This window comes from Stenella coeruleoalba, assembly GCF_951394435.1.
Source record: "Stenella coeruleoalba genome assembly, chromosome: 4".
Classification (NCBI taxonomy): domain Eukaryota; kingdom Metazoa; phylum Chordata; class Mammalia; order Artiodactyla; family Delphinidae; genus Stenella; species Stenella coeruleoalba.
The window spans coordinates 137,346,337-137,363,589 of NC_137149.1; the positions used below are offsets into that span (position 1 = coordinate 137,346,337).

A 17,253-nucleotide genomic window follows, 5' to 3' on the forward strand; every position below is an offset into this window, starting at 1 on the left:
GGTCACAGATGGATAACAGCCAGCTGAGGTACAAATAGAAACTTAGGTGTCTAACCCTGGATCAGTGTTTTTCCATTACCTAAGTGTTTCCTAAACTTTAGTCATTCACATAGCACATTCATGATTTGAAATGAGTCAAACGTCATCAAAGAATGAATAAACAAATTGTAGTATGCACATAAAACTGAATATCGTTCAGCCCTAAAAAAAGGAATGAAGTACTACTGACACATGCTACAACATGGATGAACCTCAAATACATCAAGCTAAGTGAAAGAAGCTAGACACAAAAGGTCATATATTTTATGATGACATGTATATGAAATACTCAGAATAGGTAAATCCAGAGACAGAAAAAACTGACTGGTGGTTGGCAGGGGCTAGGGGGAGAAGAGAATGGGGAGAAACTGCTTAAAAAATACAGCATGCTATTACTGGGTGATAAAAATGTTTTGGGACTAGATAGGAGTGGTAGTTGTACAACACTGTGAATGTACTAAATGCCGCTGAATTTTTAATGGTTAATTTTATGCTATGTGAATTTCACCTAAAGAAAAAAAGTTAAAATATTTGGAAAACAGTAAATATCTTTTGGGAATTAAATATGTGACAGCACAAATTAAACATTCAGTAGGTCGTGTGCCGATTTGCTCTTTGCTCTCGGATCCCACACTTCTATCAGCTCTGCTAACACCTGGTGACTGAAAATACCTATGCAGTTCAGTGGTTATGCGCGAGCTTTACAGAAGCCAGGTGATACACAACCTTTGGGCTCAAATCGTCTTAGTGGGTCCAGGGGTTATGAATCAATCCTGTGGTTATTTTTCTGGTTTCAGAATGCAAAGTTGCAACTGACAAATTTGTCACTGCCAGAAATCCCACATTAGCTCCTTGACCCATGGATTAAGGGCTATAATTGTAGAAAATACCAAATCTAAGGCACTAGCATTGTCCCTCTGAAGAAGCAGCAGCAGCAACACCATATTTCTGAGGTAACTGCAGAGACTGACTCCATCATCCCAGATCTCAGGGTAATGTGCCTCCGTGGCCTATACAAAAGCTGAATAGGTTTAGAGAATTAGTTTAGATTATCATAAACAAACAGGTGACGACCCCAACTGTAGCTGCTATACCAGCTGCTAATTTTACTAGAGAAAATCAATATAACTGAGACTATTACTCTAGCAGTAATTAGAAGAGACTAGTAGAAGCAATCTGCTTTTGTCTGGGCAGGGTCAGTGATGGATACACCTTCACTGTTTTCAGAGCTATGGTGAATCTCCATCTCTCTTTCATAAAACAGTACTCAAGGACTTTGATAGTTTTGCACAGTCCACAGTATATCACTTTGATCCTCTATACTGAAGACGTCACACAGATTGGACTTGATAAGCAGGAAGCAGTGGCTATTTTTAGATGACCTTAGTAAGAAACATGCATGCTAGAGTAGAAAATAACCACGCTCAAATCCTGGGCCCACCACTTTCATGAATTATACAGGGGTCCAATCTGGAGCATGCTGCAAATTCCACTCTGGAAAAAAAAAAAAAGACAAATGGCTGGCACTGGTGCCTCTGAGAGAGAGGCACAACACTTCAGTGGGCTTCTTTGGATCCTGGAGGCAATGTATATATATACTTCAGTACAGTGTGTGCCGCTCTGATCAGTTTATGAAGAGCCCTTAAGTCTGTCAGGAATGGGGCCCAGATTAAGACAAGGCTCTGTAGCAGGTCCAGAGTACAGTGCAAGGTCCTTTGCCACTTGGGTTTTGTGACCAGTAAGTAAATGCAGTGATTCCCAAAGAATCTGTGGCTCATAAGGATGTTGTATTGAAGTCTCTGGAAATCCCCAACAGGAAAATCATGGCAGAGACCCATATGGCTTCAAAGAAAGGTCCTGTCCTCTTCTGCTGACAACTACCATCTGTTCCGCTATAACATGACACATCCATTTCCAAAAATTATTGCACGTGCAAAATGATGAAAATAAAAGCTACCGTGTTTAAGAAAAATTGTGTTAGAGGTATAACATTCAAAAACTTCATTAGTGACACATTTAAACAAAGGAAGAAACCTTAAAAGAAGGGTAGCATAATTTTACACGTTAAATGGTTAAGAAATACGTAAATACTAAAATAAATATGAACTCAAGTTTGCTTGGGGATGTTAACATTGGAAGAGTTGTAGCTTATGAGTTACTATGAAATGGTAGATGAACGGTTATTTGAAAATGAACAGTTATGGAAAGGCGTGACTCACTGTCCTTGTGCTATCTCTGCTGTATGGTTGAAAATATACATATTAACTTAAAAATAAACAAATAAATAAAATCAATAAATGTCTGCTAACTTTGCTAGCCTCCTCCTCTCATATTAAAGCTGCCTGGGCTTCCCTGGTGGCACAGTGGTTAAGAATCGCCTGCCAGTGCAGGGGACACGGGTTCAAGCCCTGGTCCAGGAAGATCCCACATGCTGTGGAGGAACTAAGCCCGTGGGCCACAACTACTGAGCCCACGTGCCACAACAACTGAAGCCCGCACGCCTATAGCCCGTGCTCTGCAACTGCAACAAGAGACCACAATGAGAAGCCTGCGCACTGCAATGAAGGGTAGGCCTGGCTCGCCTCAACTAGAGAAAGCCCACGCGCAGCAATGAAGACCCAACGCAGCCAAAAAAAAAATGGATAAGATAAATAAATTTAAAAATATATATGTTTAAGAAAAAAATAAAACAAATACAGCTGCCTGTTAGGTTCAAGATTCAACTGGATGCCATGAACAACTCTCCTACTATGTTCAGCATTAAAGCCACTATCTTCAGTAAAGAAAAGGCTGAAGTAAACAGTAAAACTGTTTTCAACAACATTTAAAACACCTGATAACTTTATTGTTAATCTGTCAGGGTGTAAACTTCTGATTTTCATTGTCACTGTCATCATCTGCATCCACATGGCCTTCAGCAGCAAATTGTTCCAAGTCTACATCTTCATTTTCTATCCCCTCAAATCCAACTTGTTTTCCTAAACCAACAGCTTGTTGTGAATTTTAAAATATCTCTCTGAAGGTTCAAGTTCTTCAAAATCAAAAATCAAGTCAAGAAAAATTTTCCACGATACATAATGCAAACACTCTTTTGTTACATCACTCCAGGCTTCTAAAATGGTGGCAAAGGCCGCTCCAATGTTAAATCTCTTCTAAAATTCTATAACCATATCTGCATTCTCACCTTCAATTACAGTAATTAGTATCTTAAATGTTCACTTTAAATAGTAAGCCATAAATGCTGCTAACACATTTTTACCACGAGACTTTATGAGAGAGGTGGTTTTTGGAGGCAAAAGAAAAAAAGCCTCCTTCAACCAATATCTACTGCACTTTGCAGAATTCTTTATGATCAGATAAAGTGGGAGAAAAATGTTGAACTTCTTTTACGGTTTACATAACTGTTAGAACCAGATGAATGTGAACAACTGCTTACAATATAATCCCACTGAAGACGGCAGCGCTGTACACAACTTCAGGCAGTACAACTTATTGCCCATTTTGTATAGAAAAGATGGTTAGAGGTACAGATCAATGATATACCACGGACAACAGCCAAGGAGAAGAACAAGAGTGGAAGATCGGGGAAGAGGTACACGGTTGGACTTAGAAGTTTTTCTGAGAACAGAATGTAAGGGTAAGAGCATCATATATGAATGTTCGGCAAATGTATCTATTGCATAGGAGTTTTTAATAATCACGTGGACAAGATGGTTCATTCTTTGAACACCAAAATAAGACTGGATGCATGCTTGGATGCGCTTGGATGCATGCTCAACGTGTCTATATACAAACGGCCATGGCAACATGGACTAAGTTTGTGCACACAGATCAACAAGGTAAGACTTTCTCACACCAACATTTATCTGGTTACTGCTACTGGAGAGTACCTGACCTGCCAAAGCAGAGGCCAACAATGAGTTCCCATGACAGCACCATTCCTTGGGAGATGTAGTCAACTGTCTGGTGGCAAGCTGATTAAATTCGACCCCTTTCATCATGAAAGGGACAGTAACAGAAATCTACTCTGAGTATGGATTAGCCTTTCCTACCCCCCTGGATTTGGCAACATTAGTTATGGATTGAATTGTGTCCCTCTAAAAGTCTTATGTTGAATAATGCCCAGTACCTCAGAATATGACCTCATTTGGAGACAGGGTCTAAGGTAATTATTACTGAGGTAATCAAGTTAAAATGAGGTCATTAGGGTGGGCCCCTAATCCAATGACCGGTGTCCCCATAAAAAGAGGAAATTTGGAGTTGGACAAGCACACAGGGAGCATACACTGTGAAGACAAGGCAGAGATCTACAAGTCAAGGAAGACCAAAGACTGCCAGCAAATCATCATCTGCATCCACATGGCCGTCAGCAGCAAATTGTTCCAAGTCTTCTGTGGTTAGATCATCAGGGTGGGACTCTAGCTCTCCAACAACTCATTTTCTATCCCCTCAAATCCAACTCTAATCAGTGAGTTAGAGAAGGATGGAACAGCCTTTAGGAGGAACCAACCCTGCTGATGCCTAGATCTTGTACTTCTAGCTTCCAGAACTGTGAGACAATATATTTCTGTTGTTTAAGCCACTCAGTTTGTGGTCCTCTGCTACACTGTCCTTAGGAAACTAATGCATCATATACAGATATACAGAAAGCTTAACTCAGTCACAGTACACTGTGACACAACGGTCAACGTTTCTGGCCAGGGGAGCTAATTTCACTGGAATTCATGGAATTCACTGATCTCACCATGTGCCTCAATACCTAGAAGGAGCTGGCATACAGAACAGTGGTATCACAATGAAAATTCAGAATGTGAACCTGTTGCTAACACCTTACAAGGCTAACATGCTGTTCAACAGATGTACAAGCAAAGTTAAGTGCTTTGAACCAGCAATCAATATGATGCTATTTCTTCTACAGCCGTTATACGTAGGTCTGTAAACTAAAACGTGGGCCTAGTCTCTTATACTAGTAGCTCCTCACACCTAAAACTCAAAGAATTTTTACTTACCATCGTTATTAGTTCTCAAGGCAAGAATACTTCTATGGAGGGACACAACAACTATCCCATTAAATTAGGGTACAGATTGCCATCTGCTATTTACGGCTTCATGCATCACTAAATCACAGGCAAAGGAGGAGGTTACTGTGCTAGTTGGGGTGACTGATTTTGATTACCAAAAAGAAATTGTGCTGAAATGAATACAGACAGGGAGGACTATGTCTAGATTCACTGGGAGGCCTCTTAGTAGATCTACTCCATAAAGTAAAAGTTAATGGAACACTAGAATAACCCAGTAAAAGCATAACCACTATTATTTTTAGATAAGCAGTTAAATATCAAAGGAGTCATCTATAAGAATTATAAGTAGTTGTCACTGAGGAGTATGAAATGGTGCTGGTACTGGTAACAACTGTTTTACGTAAGTGTTGTTCAACCATATGTATCTATTAAATTTTATGAAATAAAATTTAAAGTATATTTTCCCCAAAAGGTACTTTACCACACCACTAGAATATTTTTTAAGTTAATTTTATAACTCAGAAATAAGCAACTAACACTGGATAAATTAAAAAGAAAGCAAAACCAGTCACAAATGAGATGCAACCATAAATTTTCTTAGTTGTAAGAGAGAAGACTGATTCACTGAGGTGCATTTTTAGTATGTCCACAGACTCAACAAATTCTGTGCTTAAGCAACTAATTCTGATGTTGCAATTCAAATTAACTCACTTGATCCAATCTCTTCTTTTTCATAGACTGATCATCATTAAATTCATCTTCCTCAAATGGCTCTGAAGAAGAAGATAATTTTCTTTTCCTAGGTCCACCACCTTCTAAAACAGAGAAGGACATTCAAAGTTTGCACAGATATTATAAGAATCATTAATGCAAAACAAAGGCAAAAATGTTACTATAATGTATATACTTGTAGACAGTTCTCTTGACATCAGGCCCAATGAAATTTCTTCTACATATGACATACATTCAATAAATGTTAACTGAATTGAAGGAAAAATAAACAGAGCCTCTTTTCAGTCTTTCAGAAGTAGAAATCACTGTAAAAATGTACTTATTTGTAAACCATCACATTATTTAATGCTAAAAATACACATCTTTAAATTGAAAGTAATTCTATAGTAGGAAGAGGTTCTCCCCAATGCCTGAATGTTCAGTAGTGAAAAAAAAAAAATTGAGCTCATCAGCTTATCTGAATAGCATCAGGTAATTGTCAATAATTGTCTACTGTGCCAGGCTTTGCAGGGGACTTTTATAAACTGCTGTTCATTTACTTTCCACAAGAAACCTACAAAGTAAGTATAAACTCATTTTACAAATTAGGAGGAACTGAGATACAGAGAGCTCAAGCGATTAATGCTCTTAACCTAAAAACAAGAAAGTATAACACAAGAGAGGGCTGTATGACAGTAATAGGAAATTTGCACATTCTGTTATGACTGAGAGAACTCAATCTACATGATCTGGAGAGGGTATGTTGTGTAATTTTTACTTTGTATACATTCACATACTTCTTCAGTACCTTCGCTTTCAGAGAGCAAATTCCAGAGACATACTGCAGTGCTAGTATGAAAGCAGTTGCTGAAAGCTTACAAAGGTTTAAGATTTCAGTATTAATTATATCAACTATTAATTATATCTAACTATGCAGTTAGAAATAAAACTTGTAGAAATATAATATTGAAAATAAATACAGACATGACAGCTTTTAAGCTGTTAGCATGAAAATTTCATAATATGGCTATAACAAAACTGAATGCCATCAACATTTCAGTGTATAGTAATTACATGCTTTAAGTATGCATGCTTAAATTTTTTCCCCTTTGTTTCATAAAGTGAATGTGCATTCTGCATATGCCAACTAATTGCCAGCATCCACTTTAAAAAGGGGAAAATATAATCACCACTCTATCATCTATATATGCTGGGGTTAAGTGAATACCATTAGTAATATCCTAATATTCAAAGTCTGAAAAAAAGCTTCAAACTAGGTGATTTATGCCATGTCACCTAGACATGTTTAATCCTTTCTTAAAAAGAACAAAAGCTTTTTCTTGGTCAATAAAGAATTTTTCAGCCCTAAGTATCTGTTTATATATCTTTCTGTGGTTAATAATACGGCATCAAATTTTTACATGTATATAAAATGGCTACAGACATAAATCTGCAAATATATGTGGGAGAAAACACATAACTAAAAATTTAGTACAAAAGGTTACATAAGAGCACACAATGCTTAGTTACCTACATATATATTTATAATTATTAACCAAAAATTGTGCATATATCTAAAGAAAACAAGTTAATATTCTATGTTAAATACCACTTCCCAATTACGTGTCTCATACATTCCCACCTTTTTTGGGATGCACCCATCATCAATTTCAGGAAGAAAAAAAGTAGGTTAGACATGTACCTCACACCCCAAATAAAAATATTTTTTCCTTAAATTCAATATTTAAAAATAAAAAGTAAAACATGAAACTGCAAAAAGAAAATATGAACAAAGAACACAAACAGGCAGTTCAATAGGAAAAAAAGAGAAAAGATGGTCAACCTCATTAATAACTAAAGACAGGTAAAATAAAGTACCCTTTTTTTATTCATCCTAAGATTAAAAGGACAGTTGTAGCAGACTGTGGGCAAAGAGCCACTTCTAAACATTATAAATTGTTAACAGTGTTTCTGGAAGGTAGTCTAAATAATACATCTCAGAATTTTAGATGTGTGTTTCTTTCAGTCCAACAATTCTTCTTCTAGGAATTTATTTACAAAACTGATGGAGAATGTTTGCTTAGGCGTACATAAAAATTTTTTAATTAAGTATCTAAGTGCCCATTAATAAGCTATTACACAAGTCAGGATACACTTTTACAAAGAACTGAGTAGACTTTTAGAAATAAAGAAGGTTACAAAACAGCAAAAATAACAGGATGATAGTCACATAAAAATGTTTTGCCTACTCATACATATATAGAGAAATGGAAGAAATAGCTAGACTCCTGACAACATCAGTAAATTCATATTTTTACCTTTTAAAGCAGGGTAAAATTTCAGATACACATTTTTGTTTTTATAACTTATTCATAAATGAAAACTTTCAGAAGGCGATGCAAAAAAGATACCCTTATTGTTTAACATGCAGGATGATACTGTCTATAAAAGATTGTAATTTGTGGTAAAACCAATGTTCAACATCAAGATTTGTGGAACTGTCCAAGATGTCTTACAGGCCTTTTGTTGGTGAGACAAAGCTGTCATTCTATACATTACCTCTAAGTGTACTATTCTAAAGATAAGGATGACTGATATATGACTATCCTGTCCATTCTAAGAGGAAGCATGGAAGTTTACTTAAAAAAAACAAGAAAAACCTGATTTTTTTCTTTCCTTGTAATTTGACACTTAACACTAAAAAAAAAAAATTATATCAGTCTAGTATAAGAATGAGAATAAAAAAACCTCAGCTTAAGTTCAAACTTAATAAGGACTGTAAACTCCATGAGGGCAGAGGTTTTGTCCATTTTGTTTTGGCATGTACCCTCAGTGCCTAAAATAGCATCTGGCATCCAACAGTAGATGCACAATAAATATCTGTTAAATTAATGAATAAAGTGGAATGATATAAATTGCTCAAGAGAAAAAAGATTAGACACTGCTGTGGAATAAAGTTATCCAACAAATTTTTCAGTGGAAAGATTCTGGAATACTGAGATATTATGAAGACAAGAAAGAACATGTAAAATGCCCCAAACCATTTAGCAACTCAACAAATGTTAACTGAGCCTACCATTTTTCAGGAACTTTTACAGTAGGGATACTGTCATGAAGACACACTCAACCTTCTCCTGTACCATTTCCTATTATCAGACGGCCCTTAAGAACAAAGAAAGGCTAACATGTACTAACTATGTGCCACTCACTATAAGAAATTTACAATAACTTTATCACTTCTTCATAACAATCTAAGAGTTTGATACTATTATCATACTATTTTCCTGCAATGGAGACAGACAGAAAAGTTTGGCAACACTGCCCAAGGTTATACAGCTAGTAAGTAAAGGAAAAGGAAGAACTGTATGATTTGGTTATGAATGAGAGATCATGTGGATAAAATATCATCATCTTTGGATCCACTCCAATACAATCTATTTAGGGGGGTAAATATGAGGTAGATAATTGTTGAAGAAAGATGATGGGCCCATGAGAACACATTATGGTGTTTTCTATTTTTGTATAACTACCCACTTAGGAAAACGGGCGCCCATTCACACTGTCGATGGACACATAAATTGGCAGAACTTTTAAAATTAACACTGAAGTGCATGTTCAATTTTAAAATGTGCATACCCTTTGATTCAGCATCCTAGTTTGAAGTTTAGCCTATAGAAATAATAACATAAAGATTTACTTACAAGGCTATTTACTTTTGTACTACAGTTAATGAAATAATGTAACCATAAATGCGAATTAACAGAGAAACAGTTAATAAACTGTTTATTAGTAGTCACAGAGGAATGTTTTGGAGGCATTTTTTCATTAGATAAATCTGATTGCACTGACAAGTTATCCATGGTAAATCATCAAATGATTTTTCTTAAAATGTAAACCAATACTATAATCATATTCTGTAATCTAATGTGTGTGTGTGTTGTATAATAGTGTGTAGGTTTGCTTTCATTCCTTAAATTATTTGGTAGTGAGATTATAGGTTATTTTTACTTGTTTGGTATGTACAAAAAAAAAATCTAGATAGCATTTACTAAAAAAATAACTGGAGGTGTTTTTTATAATGCAAGCTCCATTAAATGTATTTATTTTTGTATTCTAAGCCTGGATTACAGAGTAAATATTTACTAAACGTAGGAATGCTGATTACCAGCTAGGACGTTCCTTAAGACATTATGTTCCTGACTCAGATTTATGTAAATAAAACTATAATGCAATTAGCAAGGACACTTAAGAAAGAACACATACCTCCCAAAACTTCACTGATATGAGATTTGATCTATAGAGAACAAGCAAAATTACCAATGAAAAAACTGCCCCCTTCCCTTTTTTGGGGAAAAAATATCAACCTAGAAAATCCAGTTCCCAAGTAGCTTTATGACCTCAGGTAATTCCCTTAACCTTTTTTTTTTTTAAAACTTCTTACTCTTCACAATTTTCATCTAAAAACCCTGAAGCTGTTAATACCTCCTAAGGTTCCTCTAAGAATTCATGAAGGAGCTTGGTAAATTAAAGAGTAATATTAAAATGAGAAGATATTTATTATATAACTAGTTAAGTCAGCATGGCTTGAAACAAAGTCAGGCATACCTGCATCACCAAACATCAGCAAGGCAGCAGCAATTGCTCCATCCATAGTGCTGGTTGATTCAATTAACTAACAAAATGAGAAAAGATTAATGTTTTAAAAATAATTTTAAGAATTATTTCACAAAGTTACCAAACATTGAAGAACGAATATATTAAATATACAGAGTGGAGAAATATACATACGTATTAGCTTAAGTTCATTAAATCCTATGATAAATTTTCAGAAAATCTGGTTTATCTAAAAGGTCTGAACTTACCTAAGCATATCTTAAAATATATTAGATTTATTTATCACCACTTTAAAGCAAAAAATAAAACATAGTCTATGTACAGTGTATTCAAGGTTTTGTTATTTTAATTGCAAGGCTGTGCACTAAAGTCTCAAAAACTTCCTACCTATGAGTGAGTTCAGGCACTGTGTGTGTGTGTGTGTGTGTGTGTGTGTGTGTGTGTGTGTGAGAGAGAGAGAGAGAGAGAGAGAGAGAGAGAGAGAGAGAGAGAGAGGAGGGAGGGAAAGGGAAGGAGAAGGAAAGAGAGAGGGAGAGAAAGGAAGGGAAGGAGAGGGAAAGAGAGGGGAGAAGGAGAGAGGGAGGGAAGGAGGGAGAGAGAGAAAGACACTGACAGACATTTAAAATAAACCACAATTCTGGCATAATTTTTTTTTAATCTAATACTTCTTGAGTGGGATAAAGGACTCTTGAAATTTGCTCTATTTCTAAATTGCTCTAAATTAAATTGCTTGAATTTGTTCAAGAACATATTAATATATGGCTTACATAATTAAGTTTCAAAATACTATTTTTTATACTATTCTGTAACATTTTGGATTTCAGAAAAAACTATCCCATATTTTTCTCTTGCTATAGTTTCCTGTATTTCCAATGAGCTACTTGTTTTAAAAAGATCTCACTTTTTAAAATAAGCTATTTTTGTATTAAATTAAATAGCCTCAAAACAAATTGATAATGCTCTTTTCTATACTAGTTTTCCTCATCTTGGATCCTCAGATATCCTGTAAGCCCCTCATTTTCAAAATAGTCAAAGCATATTCTTATCAAGCCTAGGACTAATTTATATTTTATAACTTCCTAAATTACTTTATGTGGGTCTAAAAGCCTCTGTAGAGTAACCTATGTCACCTTTAAATCTTTTGAAATGATGGGAGATCACTTGAAATCCAGATTACTTCAAGAGAGTGCTGTTTTGAGCAAGTGATAGGCTAAATTCCCAAGATTTCAGATACTACTGAAATACACATACAAAGTTCATTTATTGAGATCAATCCTATTTTTCCACTGTAATTATAAAATTAAAGATCAATGTTTCTATAGGAAATAAATCCCCTTGAACTACCTGAAAAACTGGCAATCAAGCTAAAGTATTTTTAAACTGAGATTTGTTTCTTTATGTTGAATATTTTACTATTCCATCATGTTTATTCTGCTGAAAGTTCTTTCCAACACTTTTAAGTGTTGCTACTAGTGGCTACATCTGTTCCTTCTTTTTCTAGGAAAAAAACCCATTGGGAGGCAAATTATGCTACTAGAAGGGGAAAATATAGACCCAAGATACCATTAAAGTTTCATTTAGCTAACAGTAAGAAGGTATCAAAATGATCTGGGAAAAAAAGCTTCATATTAAATATACCAGAGAACAAAGGAATAATATAATCTACACTTAAAGAGTTCAAACTAGCAGGCCTAGGACCATTTTTGGTTCAGACATATTTTGCTTGACCTGAATGGTATCTTTGGTTTTGTCTTTCTTTAGTTACCATAAAAAGGAATGAGTACCGATACAACATGAAAGAACATCAAAACCTTATACTAAGTGCAAGAAGTCAGTCATAAAAGATCACACATTCTATGTTCCCACTTATATGAAATGTCCAGAATAGGCAAATCTATAAAGACAGAAATTAGTGGTTGTCTAGGACTGGGGGAGGGAAATGGAGAGTGACTGCTAATAGGTACAAGGTTTCTTTCTGGAATGATTAAGATGTTCTAAAATTAGATTATGGTGATGGTTGCACAACTTTGTAAATATGCTAAAACCCAATAAATTATACACTTTAAATAGGTGATCTTTACGGCATGTAAATTGTATCTCAATAAAGCTGTTAAATTGATGATCAACACAAAATAAAAATCCAGTCTTTTCACTTTATTTGAAAATCTGAATTATTCGATAAAAACAGGCTGTCATTGATTTCACATGGTCATATCTTACCGAAGCTAAGGAGCAGCTACCCCTCTTAGAAAGGGTATGTGCCAATGTCCACCACTTCAGAGTTACCTGCCAAGCCCACACAGATACGGTACCTCCTATGCCTCAGCTTGGGGAAGGGGAATTGTCAGGCGGGTGGGTGGTGGTGATGATAAATACAAAGGAGAAAAAACTATGCACCTATAATTAAATGATTCCCCGAAGATCATTCAATTACTAAGTGGCAGAGCTAGGGATAAACTATTTACTAACCTTCAGAGATTTATTCTCTATCTAAAACTTAATGGAATGGTGAGTTTTTATTTGCTCTTATAATAAGACATAGATACCTATAACAGTCCAACTACAGCCACTTATTTTGTTTCTATAGTTCAATCAATCTTTCTCGGCAAGGGTGCTATTGGCAGCCAATTCTTCTGTTATGCAGGACTGTCCTCAGTATTGTAGGGTGTTTAGCATCCCTGGTCACATGCACTAAATGTGAACAGCAACTCCTTGTTATTTCGGGGGGAAAAAAAGAAAAAAAGCCTCCTGACATTTCTGAGTTTCTAGTGAGAGGTGGGGGGAGGAAGGTTGTCCCCATTTTAGAACTATTCAAACACAAAAAACTTCACAACCTATGTGAGATACAGAGCAGCCCAGATCGTACTATTTATAGGTGAATAAACCTCACCTACTATAAGACTCAACAAGTAAATCTCTGGCATTTGCCTTTATTAAATATTAAAGTTAATAATTATCTTCAAACATAAGATATCTTTAGAAAAATGACTATCCACTAAATACAGCACTGGATATAGGAGACATTTTAATCATCAATACAACTATAATAACCAATTACTATAAAGGGGTATAACCTTAAGTAAATCACTGTCACTTCTCTGTGGAAAAAGTTCCTTCAAGGTCTGAAGTTTAGCATCTTTAAGGTCTTCCAATTCCGAAAGGTCTTCCAATTCTGAAATATCATTATTATTTCTACCTGCCATGGTAGGAAGGCCTTGGGACTCTTCATCTTCAGATGGCTCAGAACTAAAAATATTTTCAGAGGGAAAAAAACAGTGTTTTAATGTATTACTAAGGTGATTTCATTATAATTGTATATATGTGTATATATAAAATACAGTATATTTGCAGTTCTTTTCAATAATAAATGCAATCTATACCTGTCAAAGATTAAAATGACTTTTTTCATTTCAGTACAGTTGTGCATATAAATCTACATTCCCAAAGTCAGCACCCTTTGAACATATCTCAACTTATCTGGGCTGGAATAGAAAAGAACAGCAAAAACCTGCACTTATTTTGTTAAGATCCATACTCATCCATTGAACACCCACTTTCTCTTTCCTACTTTTTCACCTGTACCCTGAATAAAAGATGAGTGCTGTCATGTTGCTCCTGAGAAATTCTGAAGCATACACTAGTACAAAGATAAAAGAATTTTCATATCCTAGCTAGGTGATCAGAATCTAAGTGTTAAAATCAGAATGGCCCCATTCAATATCAGACTGTCTACCAGGAACAAAACACTTCTTCCGCAGACGGGGAGCACTTATTTTACATAAGGCTTCACGCAACAACTAACTTAACCTCATTACATTTCACTTCATATGTTTATCCTATATAAAAGACATTGTGAGCCAAATTTCACTCATGTATTTCCAAACAAAAAAAAATCTCATTTTGAAATTTTGATTTTCTACCACAGTAAGCATTCTGAAGATCAAAAAGCAGAAGTATAACAAATGGGCAGAAGTTATAGAAATCAAAGAAAGAAATATAGTTAAGTATATTCCTAGCGCCAGAGAATGCAGACTTTGCTATGCAGCTAATTCTATTCTTGGACAGTCTCTTAGACACATATCCAGGACGTGTATTTTAATAACTTCTCTATACTTTATTCATGTTAGTTCAGCTGTACCTGTTAGTGCACCGGTTATGCCTAAGAATCCCCTGAAAACATATCAAAACAGATTGTGAAGGATGAGGAATATGTATTTTAACAAGATTCTAGGCTGACTTCTTGAACCTTGCTCTGAAAAACCGTTCTAAAGTAACAAGGTAAAATATATCTCTTCTTTTAACACTGTCTGGCCTTCAATATTTGAAGACAATTACATGTATCTCCCTTTCCATTACACCCAGACTTTTCATTCCTTACGTACTCATCTCTATAAATTTTCACTCTGCCTCACTACATTCATGCTCCCTAACTGATTCTGTGTCTTAGTTCACTGAGAACATGGAAGCTTTCAGGTTTGAATCCTTTTCCATTCCTGTACTGGATAAGCACTTTAAAGGTCCTTGCTCTTCTGACCATCACAACCTTAACCAAGTGATCAGATTCATCACCATTCCATGGGACAAACTTAGGTGCCCTTGATGTAGTAAGTCTTCATGTTGATAATGAATCTTATCATGCCTTGGACTTAATGCCCAATTTACAGGAAATACAAATAACAGAGGAATAAATTCAATACCATCATGAAGAAACAATCAGAAAAGTCTATTTTGTCTAAAAGACTTGATCTCTTCTGTAAGTTAAAATCCTTAAAAAAGAGGAGAGGAGGGGAGTGGACTATTTTAAGATCAAAAGATAGTTAAGAGTCATGACATCCAAATGCAGTAAATGTACCTTATTTGGGTTCTGTTTTGAAAAACTAGCTACAAAACACATGGAATCTGAATATAAACTGGGAATTAGATGATGTAGAGACTGTTCACTGATAATAGTACTTGTTTTTTGGAAGTGGGATGTACAGCAAGTATTAAGGGAAGAAATCTTTAATTTACTTTAAGATACTTCAGCTAATAATAATAATTAATGAAATAATGAAACAAGGGAAAACATTAAAAATTGTTAAAGGTAGGTGGTATATATAAGTGTTCATTAGCTATTATTTTAACTTCTTATATGACTGAAGCTTTAAAAGTAAAAGAAAAAAAATCTACAAGAACAAGAATGACCATTTTGCGTTCTTTTATCCGGTCTCAGATCAAGTTACTCCCTTCTGCTGAAGTCCCTTCTCAGTGCTAAGGGATTCATTCTAGCCCTTTCTACTTCCTACAGGGCCCTCTTAACTGCCTACCATCTTCTCTCCTGAATCTTTTCTCTCCTTAAGCTCTTCCTCCCAAGCCTGCAGTGCATTCAAGACTGCATTTCATTCAGTGTGCCAGGGGTTCTAGGCACTGTGGACACAGCAGTGAAAGAAGCAGACTCTCCTCTCCTTCACAAATTTTATAAGGCTGATTTTCTATTTCAGCGTTTCCTATATTGTTCTCAACTTACTGGCTTATATCTTCTGCCCCATCACTTTGGTGAAACTGTCCTAAGGGCAATAATCCCTCTAAAATGTCAAACGTGATTTAAAAACACAAACCAGAACACCCCGAACCTTTCACTGGTTGTCTTCTCCTCTGTGTTCCCATCACTGTTGCTTTTTGAAAAGGCAGCCCTACCCTAACCCTCACCCCAGGGGCTCTGCAGCATCATTACTTCTGATTTTCCTTTGACCTCTTAGCCTGTCCTTAATCTCTGTAGAAGGCTTTCTTACTTTTTTCACCTCCCTGAACTGCCAGTATCACCTAGGATTCCGTCTTCAGCTCCTCTTGTCTATTAATGCTTCCTGAGAGATTACAGCAATTGCCAGAGTTCCTAGCATCTATATCAGTGGTTCTCAAAAGGGGGGCAATTCTGCCCCCAGAGGACATGTGGCAATGTCTAGAGACATTTTTGATTGTCTTGACTAGAGAGGTGCTACTCGGCATCTAGCCGGTAGAGATCAGAGATTCTGCTAAACATCCTACAACGTACAGGACAGCCCCTCACAACAAAGAACTACCTGGTCCAAAACGTCAACAATGTCAAGGTTAAGAAATCCTGATAACCAAAAAGGCCCATGCATGGGTACTGACTGTAACTGTGGAACGTGCACACAATGCAGTACTATGGAGTTGTGAAACAGAATACAGATTTTTATGAGCTGACATGATTTCTAGGATATATATACTGCTTAGTTAATAAAATAGAGAATAAATGTACATATATATCTATACATACACAATACAAGACACAGTGCTATCTTCTGTGTAGGAAACAAGAAGAAAAGATAAACGAAAGAAAAACAAATTATGACTAGAAACTAAACAAACTGGTTAGTTCTGAGGTAGGAGGAGGAAAGGGTCAGAAGGAGAAGGACAGAAAGTTAATACTTCTCTAAGCACACTGTACATGGAGTTTTAATTTTTGGCACTATGTTAATATTTTAAATATTTGAAAGTAAAATTTTTAAAACGAGGGACAAGGGAAAAACCCTAAAAGGAATACAAACAGAAATTAATGAACTGAACTACATTTCAAGTGAATAACAAAGAAAAATTTAAATAAGTAAGCCAAGTACTGTAACCATATACCCTCATCTAAAGACAAAATAAAACTTATAAACAAATATTAAACTCATAGTGAGCTTAATGGTCAAGAAGCATGATTACAGCAATTCTGAAACTATTTTATGTACACCGAGTGATTGAACAAATTAGCAAATATAATGATATTGGTGGAAGCAGAGTTCTCACTGTCAGAGAAAGAAATATAGAGAAGAGGCAAGGAGGAGCTTTGTATTAGTAGATTAGAATGAAATATATTATTATA

The 17,253-nt window shown here is 35.6% G+C and overlaps 1 protein-coding gene across 3 annotated transcripts in view; it reads right to left on the reverse strand.

Moving 5' to 3' along the window:
- SMARCAD1 (SNF2 related chromatin remodeling ATPase with DExD box 1) overlaps positions 1-17,253 on the reverse strand; it is a 70,658-nt gene that overhangs the window by 33,769 nt on the left and 19,636 nt on the right. For 2 of the 3 annotated variants that reach the window (XM_079920390.1, XM_079920389.1), the window contains exons 4-6: positions 13,460-13,631; positions 10,377-10,443; positions 5,772-5,875 (exon numbers count right to left, since the gene is read on the reverse strand). In XM_079920390.1, the coding sequence (XP_079776516.1) occupies positions 5,772-5,875; positions 10,377-10,443; positions 13,460-13,631 (343 nt within the window). The remainder of the gene's footprint in view (positions 1-5,771; positions 5,876-10,376; positions 10,444-13,459; positions 13,632-17,253) is intronic. The other variant, XM_079920391.1, reaches the window with a different exon arrangement.